We start from the raw sequence: 20,057 nt of genomic DNA, 5'->3' as shown, positions 1-20,057 counted from the left end.
AACCACAAAAAGATTTAAAGATTCTTGTTTTTATTGCCAATGTCATATAATTCTGAATTTTGTTTTCTCCTCCCTCAGAGAATCTCTCTGCTCCCCCTGATGTCACTACAACTACCTCTTCTTCATCATCATCTTCCTCAATGCGCCCAGCAAATATTGATCTGCCCCCTTCGGGGATAGTCAAAGGCATGCACAAAGGATCCAACAGGTCCAGCCTTATGGATACAGCTGATGGTAGGGAGTTCTTTTAGGGAGCTATATAGGGAATATTAGTTAAATTGGAAAAATGCACATCCTGAACAGCAGCACCTGAGCGGTAGAGCAGCTGCAGAACTCCACTGCAGCTGGCTGTCCAGCACAGGTCCTCTGGAGGGCCCTCTTTTCAACAGCCTGCACTGTGGCAGCGCTGTTACTTGTTCAGACAGTCTGCATGGTCAGAGGATAGCTCTGAACAAGAAACAGTATGGAAAAAAGGAGGGCTAGATGAAATCTGGAAGCAGGGTGTTAATGATAGTGCCGTATTTGTTACGTGTTGCCCTAAAACTTGTCGTGTACATATTTGTATTTCTTTGGCCCAGTTGAAATAGAATAAGACTCTGGGCAAAGGCCAAACATCATTAGAAATAAAAATTCCATAAAGAGTTGAGAAGCTGAGATAGCCCTAAAATCAGTGGATTTTCACTTACTGTTTTCCCCCCCTTACAGGTGTTCCTGTCAGTAGCAGAGTATCCACAAAAATCCAGCAGCTTCTCAACACTCTCAAACGACCCAAAAGGCCTCCCTTAAAGGAATTTTTTGTGGATGACTCTGAAGAAATTGTGGAAGGTAGTAGTAATAATACCAAAAACATGCATTCCTTCAACAGATATATCTTAAGCAATTACTACATGGTATTTAAGGTATGGTAGGATTTAAGGATGAACAAGGCAGCATTTTTGTGAAAGAATTCATAGTTCTCTGCTCTTCTTTCCCTAGGTATTTACATGTTGCATTATCCTAGAATACACATGTCAAATTTGACCTCAAACATTTACCTGGTCCTTTTTGATATAGTCTTTTTGTTAAATCAACCAGCCAACACACATGTCTGCTTTATACAGGACAGTGTGGTAGATGGTGAAAAGTTCAAAGATTTATGAAAATATAGCCATTCCTTCATACTGTTTGCACCTAGAATATTCTGGTACTAAAATGCACACACCTGAAAATAGTTTAGCCAATAAGTATGTATCCACTAATACAGCATTTGGGAGAAGGGCAGAAAGTGGAAGTGGCAGTACTCAGTGATTTATTTAGTAATTTGACAAATATTTATGGCTGAAATCATATGATGTTTAGGATTTAATAGGAAGAATTGGGAGTCAAATGAGAAAGAGCATAGATGAAATGAAGGTGGCTGGCATTTGATGATTCTTGAAGTTGAATGACAATAGGTTTTGTCCAAAGAACTGAGCCTGGTAGCTTTTGTAGTTCATTTTTATATCCTGAGACTAATGGTAGGCTTTGATCACTTTGGACATGTTAATGATGCTTGCACTAGGCACATTAATAGACTAGATCTGGTCTTAGTCCACTTTATTCAGCTGGAAGCAACAAGCAACCTGGCATATGAGGTTAAGATGACTTTCTGTTCTGTAGTAGTCACCAAACTCTTTGAACTATGGACATCTTCCTACATACACTGACATTCAAGGTGCTAACACCAATAATAGCCTCTTCAGTATTTCTGGAACTGTGTATTGACCAGGCAAATGAAGGTCAGGGTTTAATAAGAATCACACTTGAACAGTTTTCATTGACAGAATAGCACTAACAGCTTTCCACTAATTATAAATAGACAGCAATTGCTTATTCAAATCATGATTATCTTTGGAAAAGGAAAATATCCATACGTCTTTGGAAGTCTGAAAGAGTGTCCGCCAGGGTCTGTGTTGAGGCCTAGTGGATGGCAATAATGTACACGCTCTTATGACCAGAAGACTATGCCTGCCATATATACAGCCTGTCCATAAAACCAAACTATTTAGAATCACCCGTGTTTATCTTTTTACTTAATCTTGGTGGTTTGGAGTCTGGGGATATATGAACTAGAAGGGCAGTTGAAACATAATTTACCTAGGGCAGTAAATTGGGAAGTGAAACTATTTCATTAGTTCTATGTCAGTAGAAAAAAAGTCAAGACATTTTCAGTAAGTTTCCCAAATCTGTTGTTAAGTTGAGCTATAAAATAAATTTCATACTTCATTTGCTCTTCTAATATGTGGTGCTTATTCTGTTCTTCTCCATTCTATGCCTCTTCTGTCATCTCCCACTCACCTGGCTAATTCCTACCCTTCCTTTAAGATTCAGCTCCCATGGAGGACTCCATCCTCCAGCCTGGGTGATGTGGTCTTCTTCTGCCCTCCCTATAAAGTCTCTGTCATGCACTGCTCTTGTTTAGTCACCTTAGCTCTGGATATGTGCACGGGTCCCTCTCGCACTTCAGATACCTAATGAGGGACTCTGCTGCTTGCACCTAGCACTGATTAGAAACAGTAAATGTTAGGGGCGCCTGGGTGGCTCGGTTGGTTGAGTGTCTGACTTCAGCTCAGGTCATGATCTCACTGTTCGTGGGTTTGAGCCCTGCATCGGGTTCTGTGCTGGCAGTTCAGAGCCTGGAGCCTGCTTCAGATTCCGTGTCTTCTTCTTTTCTATCTATCCTCCCTGACTCGTGTGCTCTCTCTCAAAAATAAATAAAATTTTAAAAATTAAGAGAAACAATAAATGTTTGTTCCAAGAATGATGAACACTCAGTGTTTATTACATCTGTGCATATAATTGGCACTCAATAAATACTTGACTTTGTTCCATGTATCAGTTATCTTTTCTGCTATGAAAGTAGAATTTTTTTGCTTTTTATTATTGAAATAATATTAATTTGTTGTAGAAAAAGTAAGAGGACTTTTGTTTTATTCATATGAAAAAATATGAAATATTATTCACATCCAGTCTGTGGAATGACCATGTTAATAGTCTAGCACGTTTGTTCCCCCAATCCAGTTTTATTTATTTATTTATAGTTCATTTATTTTTGAGAGAGAGAGTGCAAGTGAGCAGGGGGAAGAGAGAGAGAGACAGAGAGAGAGAGAGAGACAGAGACAGAGACAGAGACAGAGACAGAGAGAGAATCCCATGCAGGCTCCACACTGTCAGCACAGAGCCCAGAATGGGGATCAAGCTCACGAACCATGAGATCAAGACTTGAGCTGAAGTCAAATGCTTAACCAACTGAGTCACCCGGGTGCCTCTAATCCAGTTCAATTTAACTAACATTGATTAAGAAGTACCATTATGTATTAGGTACTATAGGCAATAAAAGGACTAAATCCATGCCTTCCTTCAAGAAGTTGTCAGTCTCAGAGAGAAAAACTTACACAGTAAAAGAAGCCCTTAAAGTCCCTTGGTGCTTTAATAAGGGTTCACAACCACATGGGTGGGAGCTAAGGAAGGAATGACTGGGGACGGCTTCCCAGAAAATGTGCCGTTTGAGCCGCATCCTGAGAAGGATGAGTCCAGGTATACCAGGAGCAAAGGGATTGACCAGATGAGATATGGAAGGCATGGAGACATGGAACATTGTCATTTGTGCTCATTATCTGTTTGAGTTTAATACTGACCTTGTGTTAGAAGTGTTACTATCCCCATTTTACAGATAAGGAAATTATGTTTTACTAGTAAAATGTAAATGTGAATTTGGGTTTCCGACTCACAGTTTAATGCTTTTTCATTAAATGTAACCCGGTGAAGTGGAACCTGGCTCTCTAACTTGAGACACAAACTGTAAGGATTTGAAAACAAGTTGAGTAAAAATTACAAAATTACTAAAAAGAAATGTATGCTTTGTGCTTTTCTGTATGTTCAGTGATTTTCTTTGTTAGGGTCAGGATTTGTTTATTACATAAACTGTATTACATATTGATTTCACAATTATGTGGAAGATGAATTAAGGCCCACTTGGTGGATTACTATTTCTAACGATGTCCTTTCTTTTCTCAGAGTGAGTTTAAACCAAATAAAGATGAAGAGAAAAGGGAAATATATTTGTGATTAGAGACCTGAGTTGTGTTAGTTGGTATCTGTATGCATTTCAGATAAGATTTTTATAACCCATTGGGGTTTTTTGGTGCAGTACCTCAGCCAGACCCCAACCAGCCCAAGCCTGAGGGTCGGCAGATGACCCCTGTGAAGGGGGAGCCATTAGGAGTCATCTGTAACTGGCCTCCTGCTCTCGAGTCGGCCCTACAGCGCTGGGGCACCACTCAAGCAAAGTGCCCGTGTCTGACCGCACTGGACGTGACGGGGAAACCAGTTTACACTCTTACGTATGGTGAGTTTGCAAGATTCGCACCTCCTTCCTTTTCTCCTAATAGTTCTTCAGATTATCACAGGTAGTGATAGATCTTGATATTTAGCAGTTGCTGGACATTGTGTTTCAAGAGATCTTGTAAGTTATTTTAACAGGATCCTAAGTTCCAAGTAGAGCTACTGTCAGATATTTTCATTTGCTAAATGATATTTGCAAAGCAGCTAATATTTAAAAGAGCAGAAAGAAGAAAGAGGCTTTGTGGATCCACGGCTGAGTTAAACATTAGAAGACAATTTGGAAAAGACATTTGGGCTGGAAATATGTTAAAAATATGACAGTTTTATCTAAAAATTGAAAATTAGATATTTTATTTATTTATTTATTTGTTTGTTTATTTATTTTAAGAGAGGGAGGGAGAAAGAGCACATGCAAGCATAAGCCGGGGAGGGGCAGAGAGAGACGGAGAGAGAGAGAGAATCCCAAGCAGGCTCAACACACAAAGCACGAGATCATGACCTGAGCCAAAATCAAGAGTGGGACGCTTAACTGACTGAACCAACCAGGTGCCCCATCCTTTTTGTTTGTTTGTTTGTTCTTTTAGAGAAAGAGAGAGAGAAGTTGAGTCAGGGAGAAGGGCAGAGGGAGAGAGAGAGAATCTTAAGCAGGCTCCACAATCAGCTTAGAGCCCAACTTGGGCTTGATCCCACGACTCTGGGATCATGACCTGAGCCAAATATCAACAAAAGCTGGACTCTTAGCTGACTAAGCCACCGTAGGAACCCTTTATTTTTCTTTTTTAAATAACTTTTACAAGTGGGGGGCGCCTGGGTGGCTCAGTCAGTTCAGCGTCCAACTTCGGCTCAGGCCATGATCTCACAGCTTGTGAATTCGAGCCCCACGTTGGGCTCTGTGCTGACAGCTCAGAGCCTGGAGCCTGCTTCTCCTTCTGTGTCTCCCTCTCTCTCTGCCCCTAACCCACTCGCATTCTGTCTCTGTCTCTCTCAAAAATAAATAAACATTAAAAAAAATTTTTTTTAATAACTTTTAAAAGTAACTTGAATTCACTTAAAATAACTTTATTTTTCAGTTTTTAACTAACAAAACAAATGGATTCAACTAGAGTGTATTATGCTAAGCGAAATAAGTCAGAGAAAGACAAATAATTGTGTGATTTCACTCATGTTGAACTTAAGAAACAAAACAGATGAACATAGGGGAAAGGGAAGCAAAAATAAGATAAAAAAAAAAGGAGACAAACCGTAAGAGACTCTTAAATATAGACTGAGGGTTGCTGGCCTGGTGTTAGGTGGGGGGGATGGGCTAAATGGGTTATGGGCATTAAGGAGGGCACTTGTTGGCATGAGCACTGGGTGTGTTATATGTAAGTGATGAATCATTAAATTATATTCCTGGAAAAAAATAAAAAAGAATGGATTCGACCTGGGCTCTGAGAGTTTGTACTAGTTTATTCATACATACTCCTTTTTCCCTTCAGAAGTGAAGCACATTGTCCATAGACCTAGATACAGAATAATTTTAGGGAAAAACAGTTTTTATTTAAACAATTGGACAAGTTGACATGAGTTTAAATTTTAGCTGCCCCTCTGAATGAGTTATATGTAAAACTAACCTATCTACTCAAAATGGCATGACTTGTCCTTCACTTTCTGCATAATCTATGATAAGAATTTCTAAGGGTGTTTGGAGAGAGGGAGCAGGAAGAGAGGAAGAATAGGCTTTTTTCCCTCCCAAAAATTATTTTTAGCATTCATTTCAGAAGCTGTATATTAAACCTTAAAGCAGTTAGCTGGCCAAATCTTTACATGTTTATTTAACATCTGTGAATGTATCTACATGTTTCATCTAGTTAATTTCCATTTTGTCTGTTTTCACTGAAATACATTGGTATGGAATGCTTAATCATTTGAGTCATTCTTTTGCTTTGCGGTTAACCTCAAATATCTAATACCATATATGTAAGTGATTCTTCAGAAAAAGCTCAGAACAGAAGTAGTCTTCTGATTTTCATCCCTGTGATAAAAATTGTTGCCCTCCTTTAAATGTGACCAGCCTAAGGGTGCCTGTGTGGCTCAGTAGGTTAAGTGTGACTTCAGCTCAGGTCATGATCTCGTGATCTGTGAGTTCAAGCCCCATGTCAGGCTCTGTGCTGACAGCTCGGAGCCTGCTTCAGATTCTGTGTCTCCCTCTCTCTCTGTGTTTCTCTCAAAAATAAATAAATGTTAAAAAAAATTTTTTTAATTGAAAAGATAAATGTTGGATCAGCCCACATCATATTACTTCTAAAGATACTCGGATTACTTCACAAGAGAATTTGAAATATTATCTAAACCAGAATGAGCATCTGGTGATGTTTTCTTTTGTTTGGAAACAGGGCTGGCTTTTGTAAACTCCAGTGAATATAAAGCATTTTTTTTGTGGGGGAGGGACTTTGTCTTGGGGGGTGATGTTTGTCTAATGAGTCATTTGGAAGTGGCCATTGTCTTATTAAACGTGCTGATGAACTGAATGCCTCCTCGCTGAGGTAGGCCTGTTTTTTTCTATATGATTCTTTTCTTTTTCCAGGAAAGTTGTGGAGCAGAAGTTTAAAGTTGGCCTACACACTGCTTAATAAACTGGGGACCAAAAATGAACCTGTATTAAAACCTGGAGACAGGGTAATTGGTTTTTTGGTTTTAGGGAGGTGATGTTTTATTGTTTTCTGATACGCACTTTCTGAATTTTTAACGTACAACAGCACAGTTTATATAACTTTTATTCTTAGAAAATTAAAATGGTTTGGTTCCAGCCAAAGTTAGCTGAATACCAGGTGATAATTTTTGTATTCGTAGATGAAGGAAATTCACATGTCTCTTTTTGTAGCTGCTAAATCAGTTAATTCTTGTGCTATTAAAAGAAAGAGGAGCCTCTTTCTGGAAATAAATAGTTCAATAATCAGACAACAAAAATAGCAATAAAGTTTAGTCTGACTTTTTTTATTAAAAATTGCCCCATAAAATTTTTCAAAAAATTTTCTGTGGTTTTATGTAGAAAGGGAGGGAGACCCATATTCTAAGAAGAAACAAAATGATATCATTTAATTCCTTCTTTAATTGGAGGTGACATGAAACAAAAAAATATTTTTACTTTTTGAAAATTTTTTTCCTATCAATGACTTTCTGTGTATGATTACTTCTTACTGTCAAACATGACTTTTTATTTGGTGTTTGTAGAACAAAGCACCAACTCACAGCAGGGCTGTTGTGAGTAGACACATGATCCAGAACTTCCTGAATTAGCCTTTTAAAAATACCTTTGCATTGTGGCAGAGGGCACCTAAAGGGTGACTCTACTTATAACTGTGATACATGAGGGTGTCCTGGTCCTCACTGAACCCTAGGAAGGTAATTTTTTGTCCTCTACTTGTGTACAGGAAAGAAATGGGTTGTCTTAAATCTTTTCTGGAATTCGTATTTTTCTGAACTCTAGGAAGGATTAACAACTTCAGAATTGAACTTAACTTGGGAGTGAGTTAAGAGAATTTGAAAGTTAAAGAAGGGGAAACAGCAGTCTAGTGACACAATTAAGTTTCACATGTCAATCTATGAACATCTAAGCCAAGTAACAAGCTTCACAATGATCATGACTTCTGGGGTTTTGCATTCCTTGAGTAAATTGGGAAGGGTCAGTTATCCCTGTCAGACATTACAGGTGAGATCACAATTTTGAACGCATTACACAAGCTTCACTGTTTATCTTTTGTAGAAGAATTAACTTTTTATCCATAGTGGTTTGTGCCGGTGTTACTTACACCTATTACCAATGCCTTCATGCTAGAGTACTTGCGTTGTTAGTTAAGTGAGTAGGGATTAAAGTTAAGTGAGCAGTGAACTCATTAAAGAATAAGAAACCTTGAGCTGGCCCTACAGTGGCAATCAAGTCAGTCAACACTTGTGAGTTCTCTGAGAGTTGTAAGGCTTATTCTCTAATATGCTGGCCTATCTAGAGAGATCCATTACATTTATTTTATTTAGTCCTGCACTAAAGTAAATTGCCTTAGGTTTCACAAGTAATTAACTTACTACTTAAGGTGAGTTGTTAATTGCTCAATCACCAGTAGAATTCAGTGCAAATTTTTTCTTATCATGATGATGAATTGCATTACAGTTTCTAAAATGTGTCTAGTGTAATCCTGGGTATGCTAGAGATCTTTTTAGATTTGTGCATCTTTCTCAATAACTTAATTTCCTTTAGGCTATTAAATAGTTTGTGTTCATGATATGTGCAATATATGTATATACACACACACACACACACACACATATATACATATATATATTTATCTTAGAGAATGATATTGAAGGTATTTGTTTTTATTCCTGTTATTGAATGTCATTATGCATTTTAGGTAGCCCTGGTTTACCCCAACAATGATCCAGTCATGTTTATGGTGGCTTTTTATGGATGTCTCCTGGCAGAAGTGATTCCAGTGCCTATAGAGGTACCTCTTACCAGAAAGGTAACATTGCTGAATTTAAGAGGAATGTAGCCTGATGTGACATGGTGGGCATCGGGTTCTTGGATCAATTGATTCCATCATGACATTAGAAATAGCCTAACCGTTTTCTTAAGTACTCAGCTTCACTTTCTAAAAACATGAGAGTTGTAGAAAAATAATTATTATTATTTATAAGTTTCATGAAAATAATACATTTTCAACTAAGATAGACTTTATATAGTATATATATCACTTAAGAATCATGGGGGTATACCTGACTTTTCAGTAATTACTGTTTATAAAGAAGACCCCTATTGCTTCAGAGACTATAGATAATCCACATTTACAAGGTGGGAACTTTGTATAGAGGGTTTTCCTTTAACTGTATCATACAGCCCAGGGTTTTCCTTAGGTTGAAGGATGACACAGTGATGATGGCATGTTACTACTCTGGGAGATAAGATTTTACTTTAATGTCACATCAGCCCATGCAGCATATGTAACAAGTTTTCAAGTTTAACCAAATGATTTCTCTGTGAGCTGTTTGACCCTAAATTTCTCATATAGTTTATTATTGAGAGATCATGATAAAGAGAAATATGGTAGATACTGTGGATTTACAAATACATATATATATTTTTTTTTTTTTTTTCTGAAAGGAATGAAAAACAAATTGATAACATCCCTGAAACTTTGGTTGATGGGATATAGTATCTTTAGATCAGTCAGGAAATCGTAAGGTTGTTCTTAAATTATTGAGTTGGCTGTGTTTGTGTGGTTTCATAATGATACTTTTAAGGTGGTATTTTAATGGAAATACTTTATATCTTTTGTTGTTTTCTCTGCTCTTGCCATAAGTCTTAAATCTTTTTTTTTTTAATGTTCAGTTTTTGAGAGAGAGAGAGAGAGCACACAACTAGGGGAGGGGCAGAGAGAGAGGGAGACACAGAATCCAAAGCAGGCTCCAGGCTCTGAACTGTCAGCCCAGAGCCTGATGCTGGGCTCAAACTCACGAACTGTGAGATCATGACTTGAGCTGAAGTTGGACACTTAACTGACTGAGCCACCCAGGAACCCCAGCCATAAGGCTTAAATATTACCTCCTTTAAAATATAGTAATAAAGAGTATATGGATTTGGGTATAACCATCCATTCACTTTCATTGTAAATGTAGACCTTTGGTGTCCATTTACATTATTTTATTCTGACCTGGGTTGCTTTGCTTTTGAATTTGGGGATGTGGCTAGGTCAACACAGCTTAACCATGTTCACATCTATTTCACTGGCCTGAAATTAACTTTAAAAAAAATTTCTTTTTTAATGTTTGTTTTTGAGAGAGAGACAGAGACAGAATGCGAGCCAGGGAGGGGCAGAGAGAGAGGGAGACACAGAATCTGAAGCAGGCTCCAGGCTCTGAGCTGTCAGCACAGAGCCTGATGCAGGATTCGAACCCATGAACTGTGAGATCATGACCTGAGCTGAAGTCGGACGCTTAACCCACTGAGCCACCCAGGCGCCCCTGAAATTAATTTAAGAGAAGCATTGCTAACTTTTGAGTAAAATGGTCACATTGACTGGTAGAATTCATCCTCAGCGATGTCAGATTAATGAAATACTTGATTTGTACTCAGGAAATCATTGTACTGTAGAAATTATTTGGAAGAACATATTGTCATTGGATGTTGACAACTGCCAGGTAGCAGTGGGGTTCCATGAATGTTATCACACAAGTGCCAGAGCATTGCTAAGTGCTAGGTTTGGGGCATGGGTGTGCTCATGCTCACTCCCCTGTCGTGCTCATTACCTTCTCTCCACAGGATGCCGGAGGTCAGCAGATTGGCTTCTTGCTAGGAAGCTGTGGTATCGCCTTAGCTCTGACCAGTGAAGTTTGTCTAAAGGGGCTGCCAAAAACCCAGAATGGAGAAATTGTACAGTTTAAAGGTTAGTAATATTTATACTTTGAATTATCAGTTAACAGTTAAAGCTTAGTGGTTTGATCAGTGTCTTAATTTAATAATAGCTAACTACTTAACATATATTTTCTTATTTAATTTTCACATTCTTATGAAGTAGGTACCATTATTATCCCCGTTTTACAGGTGAGGAAACTGAGACACAGAGAGGTTAAGTAACTTGCCCAAAGTCACAGCTAATAAATGGCAGAGCAGCGATTTGAACCCAAATCTGTCTGATTCCACAGCCCACACCCTTAACCTTTATGCTGATGGTTGGAAAAAGCTACCACTCTGTTCACTAAAGCTAAATGCTACATGTAGAGACAGAGGATAGACCACTAACCTCAGTGGACTTCCATTGCCAAATGGACCTCCCAATTGTTGAGGTAATGTCAAGGCCGGAAATTAGCATGTGGAACGATTGTACTTTTGAAAGAAGGTATAATTGTCTGGTGATCTATCACTGAAAACTAATAAATGTAGTATGTTACTGATTATAAGATGACCTTGATTTGGTCTCTTGATATTTAAAACGACCAGTTCAATGTGAACTCCTTCCCTTATGGCTTAGGCAATTCAATTTTCATTTTGGGTTTGATTTAGGTTGGCCCCGGCTCAAATGGGTCGTAACAGATTCCAAGTACCTTTCAAAGCCACCTAAAGACTGGCAGCCCCACATCTCACCTGCCGGTACAGAACCAGCATACATTGAGGTAAGTCCTGAGACTAATACATTGTGGCTTCCTGTGGCTTCAGTTGCTATCTTATAAAAGTCAAAACTAACCTTTTGCAGCTTTAATGTTAGAAAAGCCTCCTGGTTTGTTAGAGTTCCATCTTTTGGCTTATAAAATGCTTGTGGTGGGCCTTCTGTTCTAATTATTTTTAACATAAATACACATTCAAGAGAAAGCAAAAAAAAAGTGATCCTTCTCATATAAGAAAGTTACACAAGACTTAGAGATGTGCAAAGGTTTAAGAAATGTATACTGACAGAGATGTTTCTCTGCTGCTTTTGGTGAGGTAGGGGAGTGGAAAGCAAAAGAATGGAGACCTGAGGAAGGAAAATACCTGTACTTGAAAAGAACAAATTTAACAGATGAAAAAGAGCAAGAAAAAACAAGTGGCTAGAGGGTTTGGTATTGAAGGTCAGTGTAGCATCTGGAGTGGTTGCTAGCATTCAGTTTGAGGGATTAAGTCCTTCTGCATATGAGGCACCAGGCTAAGAGCCGCTTCCAATGCATTATCTCAGTCAGCCCTCACACGAACCCTGTGAGGTCAGGGCTGACATTAAACCTGCTTTATGGGGGAATAATATTCCATTGTGTGTGTGTGTGTGTATGCATGTGTGTGTGTGTGTGTATGTGTATACACACACACTACATCTTTATCCGTGTATCAGTTGATGGACATTTGGGCTCTCTCCATAGTTTGGCTGTTGTTGACAATGCTGCTATAAACCTTACTCAGCCATGAAAAAGAATGAAATCTTGCCATTTACAATGACGTGGATGGAGCTAGAATGTATTGTGCTAAGCAAAATAAGCCAGTCAGAGAAAGACAAATACCATATGATTTCACTCATATGCGGAACTTAAGAAACAAAACAGATGAACATATGGGAAGGAGGGGAAGAGAAGAGAGGGAAACAGACCACAAGAGACTCTTAGAGAACAAACAGTGTTGACAGAAGGAGGTGGGGAGGGGATGGACTAGATGGGTGATGGGTATTAAAAACAGCACTTGTTGTGATATGAGCACTGGGCGTTGTATGTACGTGATGAATCACTGAATTCTACTCCTGAAACCAATATTGCACTGTATATTAACTAACTAAAAAAGAAAACCTGCTTTTGAGATAAGGAGACTAAGACTTAAATGAACTCAAGCAACCAACCAAAGGCCACATGACTCAAAAATGACAGAGCTAGGACTTATACTCACATTTGTTTCCCTCTAAAAGCTATGCCCTTGATGACTCCACATCCTGCTTGAGACATCTTAGTAAGTGCTTACCAAGTGTTTGCTAAGTTTTAAATGATAAACCAATCAATAGATTTAAAAAGTTTGAGGGAAAAAAATCCACTCAGCCTTGAGCCCCGTGGTGATAACTGGCTATAAAAGGGAAGAGAGTGGGCAGTAGCTTTGAGGCGTGATGTGTTAATGTTGGAGGCGAGGAGGATTGCTTTGAAAGATGGAAGAGATTGGAGTATGTTTAGATGACAGACAAGTAAACAGGCGATTAAAATACCAAATGTAGCCATCATCCCTCAGTCCACATCATGTCTCATTGAGGACACAGTTCATCACTCCATCCTCCTTAACACTGCTCACTGGCTTCCCTGACTGCTCCCTCAGTTCTCCTGCCTCACTGACCACTCCTTTTCAGACTTCTTTATCGGTTTGTCCTAAAAAATGAAGGGTGCTTCATTGTGTGGCCCCTGCTTAACTCTCTGGCTTCACATAGAACGACTCCCCTCCACATCTAGACTTTGGCTATTCTGAATTAACTTGCAGTTTTCACTTAGGACCCTCTTATGACCCACAGGACATTGCTAGTGAGTTTAAAGTACGCTATGAGTCATAGGGAGCTATTAAAGGGTTGTCAGAAGAGTTTGATAACAATAAATATGTTATTTAAAGACGTATCTGGTTTGATTAGATTAAGAAGGCAAACAGAGAGTCCACGTTTTACAGTTATCCAGGTACGCCCAAGCTCATGGTGATAGGGATAGAGAAGAGTGGGTGGAATTGAGAGATAGGAAGGAAGGAAGGAAAAGAGACAGGATTTAGGGACAGACTCTGGAGAGGGAGGAGGCAAGAAAGACTCTCAGGTTTCTGACTTGAGCAACGGGTAGATGGTGGCATCCTTTACCAAGATAGAAAATACAGCAAGAAGAGTTCATGGGCATGGGGTGGGGATGAAGAATACAGTGGTGGATGCATGGGGTTTTATAGGACTATGGGTCATTCAAGGGGAACAATTGACTCTACGAGTCTAAATGTCTGAAAGGAGGGCTGGGTCAGAGGTTGAGAACTGGAAGCCATCAGGCGCATGTGGTATCCCGATGGAAGAAAGTAAAAAGAGAAAGAAGAACAGAACTTTCAGGAAATGCCAACATTTAAGGGATGGGCAGAAGAATGGAAGGGGGAGAGAGATGGAGAGATTGTGAATAGGAGAGAGGAATATCACAAAAGCTAAGGAAGAAGACAGTGTCAAGGAAGGAGGTGTTACATGTTACAGAAATGTCAGATAAAATAAAGTATGTCTTGTGTCCTTTTGATTTAACAATCAGAAGTTGCTGATCTTGGTAAAAAGCGACTTGGATGGAACATTGAGGAGAAAGCAAAATGAGAGTTGATTGATTTATAGGAGTGAGTAGGCCATCTCTAGGTGTTCCCCTCCCAACCTGGGAGCTTCTGACAGACAGGAACCACACCTTACCCACCTAGAACTCTGCGGTGCCCTGCTTGCCATGTTTTTGATACGGTGCTTCCATTAATGCAGCTCAAGTCACTTGTTTGTTTAGCTTCTTTAACAGCCACTTGACACTGATGACTAATTAAACTTGTAAGAATTTTTCACACATCCTTTCTTGAGTTTTGTCACTTGTCAATGCTATCTTTGCGTGATTAGAGTTTGGGGCCCTACCGTATAAATATTCATATGAAACATATTAAATGTAGCCCATTACCATGGCTTATCTGGGTTTCATTTTGGAATTCTAGTTTGTCGTTTGAAATAACCCATTTTATTGTGTTTCTTACGCTTTTGTTTTTTGTGATTTTTTTTTTTCCTAGTATAAAACAAGCAAAGAAGGGAGTGTGATGGGAGTTACAGTATCCCGCCTTGCGATGTTGTCTCACTGCCAAGCTCTGTCCCAGGCCTGCAATTATTCTGAAGGTCAGACTTCATCTCGTGACTGCCCTCATTGTGAGCTTCAGATATATGTGACTGTGAGCAGCGTGCTCAAAGATTGGATTCCAGTTAATGACCAAACTCAGAGTGAAGTGCTTTAGGACACATTCTTGGCTTGCTTTTGCTTTTCTTTTTCACAAATATGCTGTAATTTAAAGGAACTAAAATGCTGGGCAAACCAAATATGTAAAGCATGATTTCTAGAGTGCAGAAATAGGAAACAAATTAAAACCATGTGTTTATTAGCTGCAGAATGTTACATATCTCCATCTCCCTGTGTTTATAGAGCTGACACCAGTTGTACATTTGGAGTTAAAGAAATCCAGCTACCAAAAGCACAAATTAAAACACAAAAATGTATTCTGTATTGTGAAAGTTTAGATGTGTTGATATAGTATAGTGACTCTTTGCCTTAGAATGTTCTTTGCAATATTAAATTTTTTTAGTACTTTATTTTCCTTTCATAAAATGAAGCAAGTTATACATGTTCATTATGGAACAGCATTCTTGTCTGCTAAAATGCATATATATAATGGAAGCAATCAAAAGCCAAAAAAATGGGGATTGATTAAATTATAATATGCTCAAGTAATGGGTTATACCCTGAGGCATTAAGACTCCTGTTCTTGAATATTAAAGATCTAAGGAAATTATTTCAATATATCATTAAGTGGAAACAAATTAGATACAGTGCAGTATGCCCATTTTGTTATGGTAGATATCTGTCTAGATATAAGGATGCTTAGAAGTATGTGTAGATCTATATAAATATATAGATGTAGATATACACCAACTTTTTTTACTTTCTCCAGAAAGTATAATTTTTTACATGTGTTTCTGAAACATGCAGTTCTAAAATAAGCATGTGTTCCTTGTATAATTAGGAAAAAAATACTACCTCTTGGAAGACAGTGCCTATGTCATAATAAGTTTCAGACTCCTTATCTCTTCTGTGACCTTGTTCCCCTGTGATCGGTCCCCTAGCCAGTTTGAGGGGACCCTCAAGTAATCAGAAGCTTTTAGTGATTTCTTCAGAAATATAAAATCAGTTGTTTAATAGAGACAAATGAAACACATCTGCTGCTTAACACTGAAGATGATTTCCTTTTTCCTATTTTTTCAATCTTAGGGGAGACAGTGGTAAATGTTTTAGACTTTAAGAAGGATGCCGGGCTATGGCATGGCATGTTTGCGGTAAGCTCCTCAGAATTATGGCCTTTAGTGTAAATTGTGCTTATAATTCAGGTTGGTATGTAAGCTGTGTAACCAGACCATCTCCCAGTGGTTATTTGAAATGTAATTCCCCCAAAAATCAATAATATTTTCCAGAAGAATTTTGTAATACAGATGGTAACTTTTTTAAAGGAGAATGTAGTTCTGTTTTTTCTTCAGTGTGTGGTTGGACATACTCTTCACATAACTGTGTAGGAGAACTTAGGATCAAAAATTTTTTAAACATCTGCTATGACGGCTCAAAACTATTATAGTACCACTTTTCTACAAATGACTATATATGCATGATTAAAGTACATTTGAGATTTACTTCTTCTCTTTTCTGAAGAAAGGATTTACATGAATGTATTTAGATCCTGGTAACTGTGCTTAATGACATCTAACTTTTCCATTGGGCAAAATATATTGAATGACTCCAAGCAACAATTAAAGAGTAAAGTAACAAGGTAGATCAGCTCCTTTCCACAATAGAGGAACAGGTAACATGCTGTGGGAGTTAGAGAAAGGTGAGTCCCTCCCACCTCCAGCATCAGGCCATTTTTATAGAAGAGCGACAATTGAGTTGGACTTTGAAAAATGGGCAAGATTTAGCCATATGGAGATATCTTGTGGGTGGAGGTAAAGAGGGGACATTTCAATGGGAAAAACTACCGTATATAGCGTGCTGATTTGGAAGGAAGAGAGACAAAGGGTCCAAAAGTTGAAGAGGACCTTCAAGAGATTGTCTCTTCCAACTTCCTTGCGTATTGCAGGAATCTGAGAAAGAGTAGCAAATGAAGCCTAGGGGAGGAGGAGGAGGATCCCTTTTCACCCAGGACACACTTCAAAGTAGTAAGAGCCTGTTCCTTCAGTGTACATAATTTCTAGCTCATTTCTGAAGCCCTTTTGATTGGTTAAAACACCCTTTTGAGGGGTTAGAGAGAATTTTCTACCTGTGATACAAAGAGCAAGATGGGGACGTGTAGAAGAACTAGTATTAACACCATTTTGTCCTTGAAAATCCAAAAATTTGTCACCATAGCTAGAAACGTGGGGGAAGGAGGTAAAAGAGGTTTACAGTGGTGTCTTGTATTTTGGGGGGCCACTTAGGTGATGATCAGAATGGCCAATCTAAATACCAAGACTTAATTACTCTGTGGGCTGGATCTCTTTGGGAACCGGGGTCCTGTGTATATTCGGTTTGGGGGGCAGGAGAGACACCAAATTCCATGACTCGCTCAGCTCACTCAGCTTTATCTACCCAAACACTTAAGAAGTCTGAGCAGATCCTCCTGTAAGAATCAGGGAAACGCTGATTTCTTGCTTTGTAATAGCCAGCTCTTTGTGGGATGTAGTGAGCATGTGCATGATGAAAGTGCTTAGCGAGTTGGAGGGCAGTTTGGCAGTATCTGGTGAATTTTAAAAGCACATATCCTATGACCCAGCAATACTACTTTCTGTATCTACTGTAGACAGACACTTGCACACGTGTTCAGGGAAGTGAGTATAAATATGTTCCTTGAGAAACACTGTTTGTAATAGCAAAACGTTGTCAGTGATAGAGGAATGCCTAAATAAATTGTGCTATAGTCATACTGTGGAATAGTATGCAGCAGCTCAAGAAGTATTATGTAGATCTCTTATACTCGTGTGCACAGATTTAGCTCTAAAACATTTTAAGTGAAAAAAAAGCAGGCTGCCAATCTATGTATGATATGATGCCTTTTAATGTTAAAAATGCTTTTATCTTCCTTTGGGGACAAATATATATGAGTTATACAGGAAAAGGGCCCGGAGGATACATGCCAGTTTCATAACCGGTAATCTCTGAGGAGGAGAGGAACGAACCAGGTTTAAGGGTAGATAGCAAATAAGACTTCAGCCTTAGAGTTAATATTTCAGGTTTTTTTCAAAGAGCATATGTTACTTCTGTGCCTAAAACCATTAATGATAGTTCAGTTTTAAGATGCTGAGTATGTGTTGGGTATTGATTACTTTTTGTCTTTCTTTGCTTTTTCAGAATGTAATGAACAAGATGCATACAATTAGTGTACCCTACTCTGTTATGAAGACTTGCCCGCTCTCTTGGGTCCAGAGAGTACATGCCCACAAAGGTAGTTGCACACAACATCTGAGCTTTAATTATGTGACTGTTTGAACTGAGATTTCAGGGATTTTCAAATTGCTCTTCTGGAGACATAATTCTGTGCCTTGGTGGCTTGACGGGTTTTAGAGTTCAGTCACTATCAAATTAGGTATGTTGTCTGTTTCATCTCACTTGATGTCCTTTCTTATGAGCCGAGGTGAATTTGCTTGAATCTGAACCCTGAATTAGATTCATTAGGTGTTTCAGTGTTCAGAGTTTCCTTGGCCGAGCTATGTGGCCTGCCTGCAGGTCACAGTAAGCAAAACAATTGTGCGTCCGTGTCAGTTGCTACTGCTTCAGAGCACCTGGCACAATTTCTTTCAAGCCTTTTTTATTTTCTCTAAGTGAAAATCATGATCCCTAAAATAAGTAAAAATGTTTTTATTATAGTGTATTAAATGCACACCAATTTTAGCATGTATGTGTGTGTTAACTTTATCCGTTTTGAATTTATAGCCAAAGTAGCTTTAGTAAAATGTCGAGACTTGCATTGGGCTATGATGGCACATCGGGACCAAAGAGATGTCAGCTTGAGTTCCCTCCGGATGTTAATTGTAACTGATGGAGCTAATCCCTGTGAGTATTTCTAGAGTGTGTGTGTGGGAATAGCCTTTCCTTTGGTAGGTTGAGGTTTTTCCCCCTTTCCTTAAGCATTTTTTTACATCTGTATTGAAATGTAATTCACATACCATAAAACTTGTCCATTTAAAGTGTGTGGTTCAGAGGCTCCTGGGTGGCGCAGTCTTTTAAGCATCCAACTTCGGCTCAGGTCACGATCTCACAGTTTGTGAGTTCCAGCCCCATATCGGGCTCTGTGCTGTAAGCACAGAGCCTGCTTGGGATCCTCTGTCTCCCTCTCTGCCCCTCCCCCACTTGTGCTCTCACTTGCTCGCTCTCTCTCTGTCAAAAAAACATTTAGTAAATGAAGAAATGTATAAAGAAATAAGTGTGCTGTTCAGTGGTTTCAGGATATGCACAGTTATACAACTGTCACCATGAACTAAGTTTAGAACATCATTACCTCCCCCCATTAAAACAAAACAAGACAAAACAAAACAAAAAAAACATAACCATTGATAGTCACTCCTTATTTCTCCCTCTCTGTTCCCTAGCCCTAGGCAACTGTTCATCTACTTTCTTTGTCTACAAACTTACCTACCCTGGATATTTCATATACTGTATGTGGCCTTTTGTGATTGGCTTCTTTCACTTAGTATATTTTCAGGATTCCTCAATGTAGCATGTGTTCATACTTCATTCCTTTTCGTTACCATATAATACTCCATTGAATAGATATACCACATTTTATAAGCTTTCAGAAACACCCCTTATTGCTCACTCATTTATATCCTTTTTCTATCATGTGACTATAAGGAGTGATAAGAAGTTGACTTGATGTAACCCAAGTGTCTGGACTTTATATAAATTCCCCCTATGAACAAATCAAAGGACTTGGGGAAAGCTTTTGGAAATCTTACCATGTTACCTGCTTTTCCCTCCAAGCACAAACACCTGAGCCTCCACACAGTAGAATCAGGTAAAGTGTTAGAAACTATGCTCTCAGGGCGCCTGAGTGGCTCAGTCAGTTAAGCATCTGACTCTTAATTTCGGCTCAGGGCATGATCCCGAGGTTATGGGATTGAGCCCTGCGTCAGGCTCTGCACCAAGCATGGAGCCTGCTTAAGATGATTCTCTCTCCCCCTCCGCCCCTTTCCCCTGTTCATTCTCTCTCTCTCTCTCTCTCTCTCTCTCTCTCTCTCTCTCGTCTTTCTCAAATTAAAAAAAAAGAAACTGTGCTCTTTGCTGTAAGTGCATTTCTGTCAGTAGTCACAATGGTATAAACACAGATGTGGGGTTGACCTTAGAAACAAATCTGAGATTATCACATAGAAGAGAATGGCTGCAGTACATCTCTGCTATTGATTGCACGGTTTGGTAGGAGCAGCCCTATTCCAAGTTGTGACTTTAAATAGTGTCAGTGACCTTTT

At 38.9% G+C, this 20,057-nt stretch overlaps 1 protein-coding gene across 4 annotated transcripts in view; it reads left to right on the top strand.

Moving 5' to 3' along the window:
• Window positions 1-20,057, top strand: part of DIP2B (disco interacting protein 2 homolog B) — a 233,388-nt gene that overhangs the window by 166,125 nt on the left and 47,206 nt on the right. For 2 of the 4 annotated variants that reach the window (XM_040488144.1, XM_040488141.1), the window contains 11 exons: window positions 79-234; window positions 706-828; window positions 4,169-4,366; window positions 6,929-7,020; window positions 8,751-8,861; window positions 10,658-10,781; window positions 11,399-11,508; window positions 14,594-14,696; window positions 15,841-15,905; window positions 17,944-18,037; window positions 18,526-18,645. In XM_040488144.1, the coding sequence (XP_040344078.1) occupies window positions 79-234; window positions 706-828; window positions 4,169-4,366; window positions 6,929-7,020; window positions 8,751-8,861; window positions 10,658-10,781; window positions 11,399-11,508; window positions 14,594-14,696; window positions 15,841-15,905; window positions 17,944-18,037; window positions 18,526-18,645 (1,296 nt within the window). The remainder of the gene's footprint in view (window positions 1-78; window positions 235-705; window positions 829-4,168; window positions 4,367-6,928; window positions 7,021-8,750; window positions 8,862-10,657; window positions 10,782-11,398; window positions 11,509-14,593; window positions 14,697-15,840; window positions 15,906-17,943; window positions 18,038-18,525; window positions 18,646-20,057) is intronic. The other 2 variants (XM_040488143.1, XM_040488142.1) reach the window with 2 other exon arrangements.

This window comes from Herpailurus yagouaroundi, unplaced genomic scaffold (assembly GCF_014898765.1).
Source record: "Herpailurus yagouaroundi ecotype Mexico unplaced genomic scaffold, PumYag 166, whole genome shotgun sequence".
Taxonomy (NCBI): domain Eukaryota; kingdom Metazoa; phylum Chordata; class Mammalia; order Carnivora; family Felidae; genus Herpailurus; species Herpailurus yagouaroundi.
This window is presented reverse-complemented; position numbering and strand designations above follow the sequence as displayed.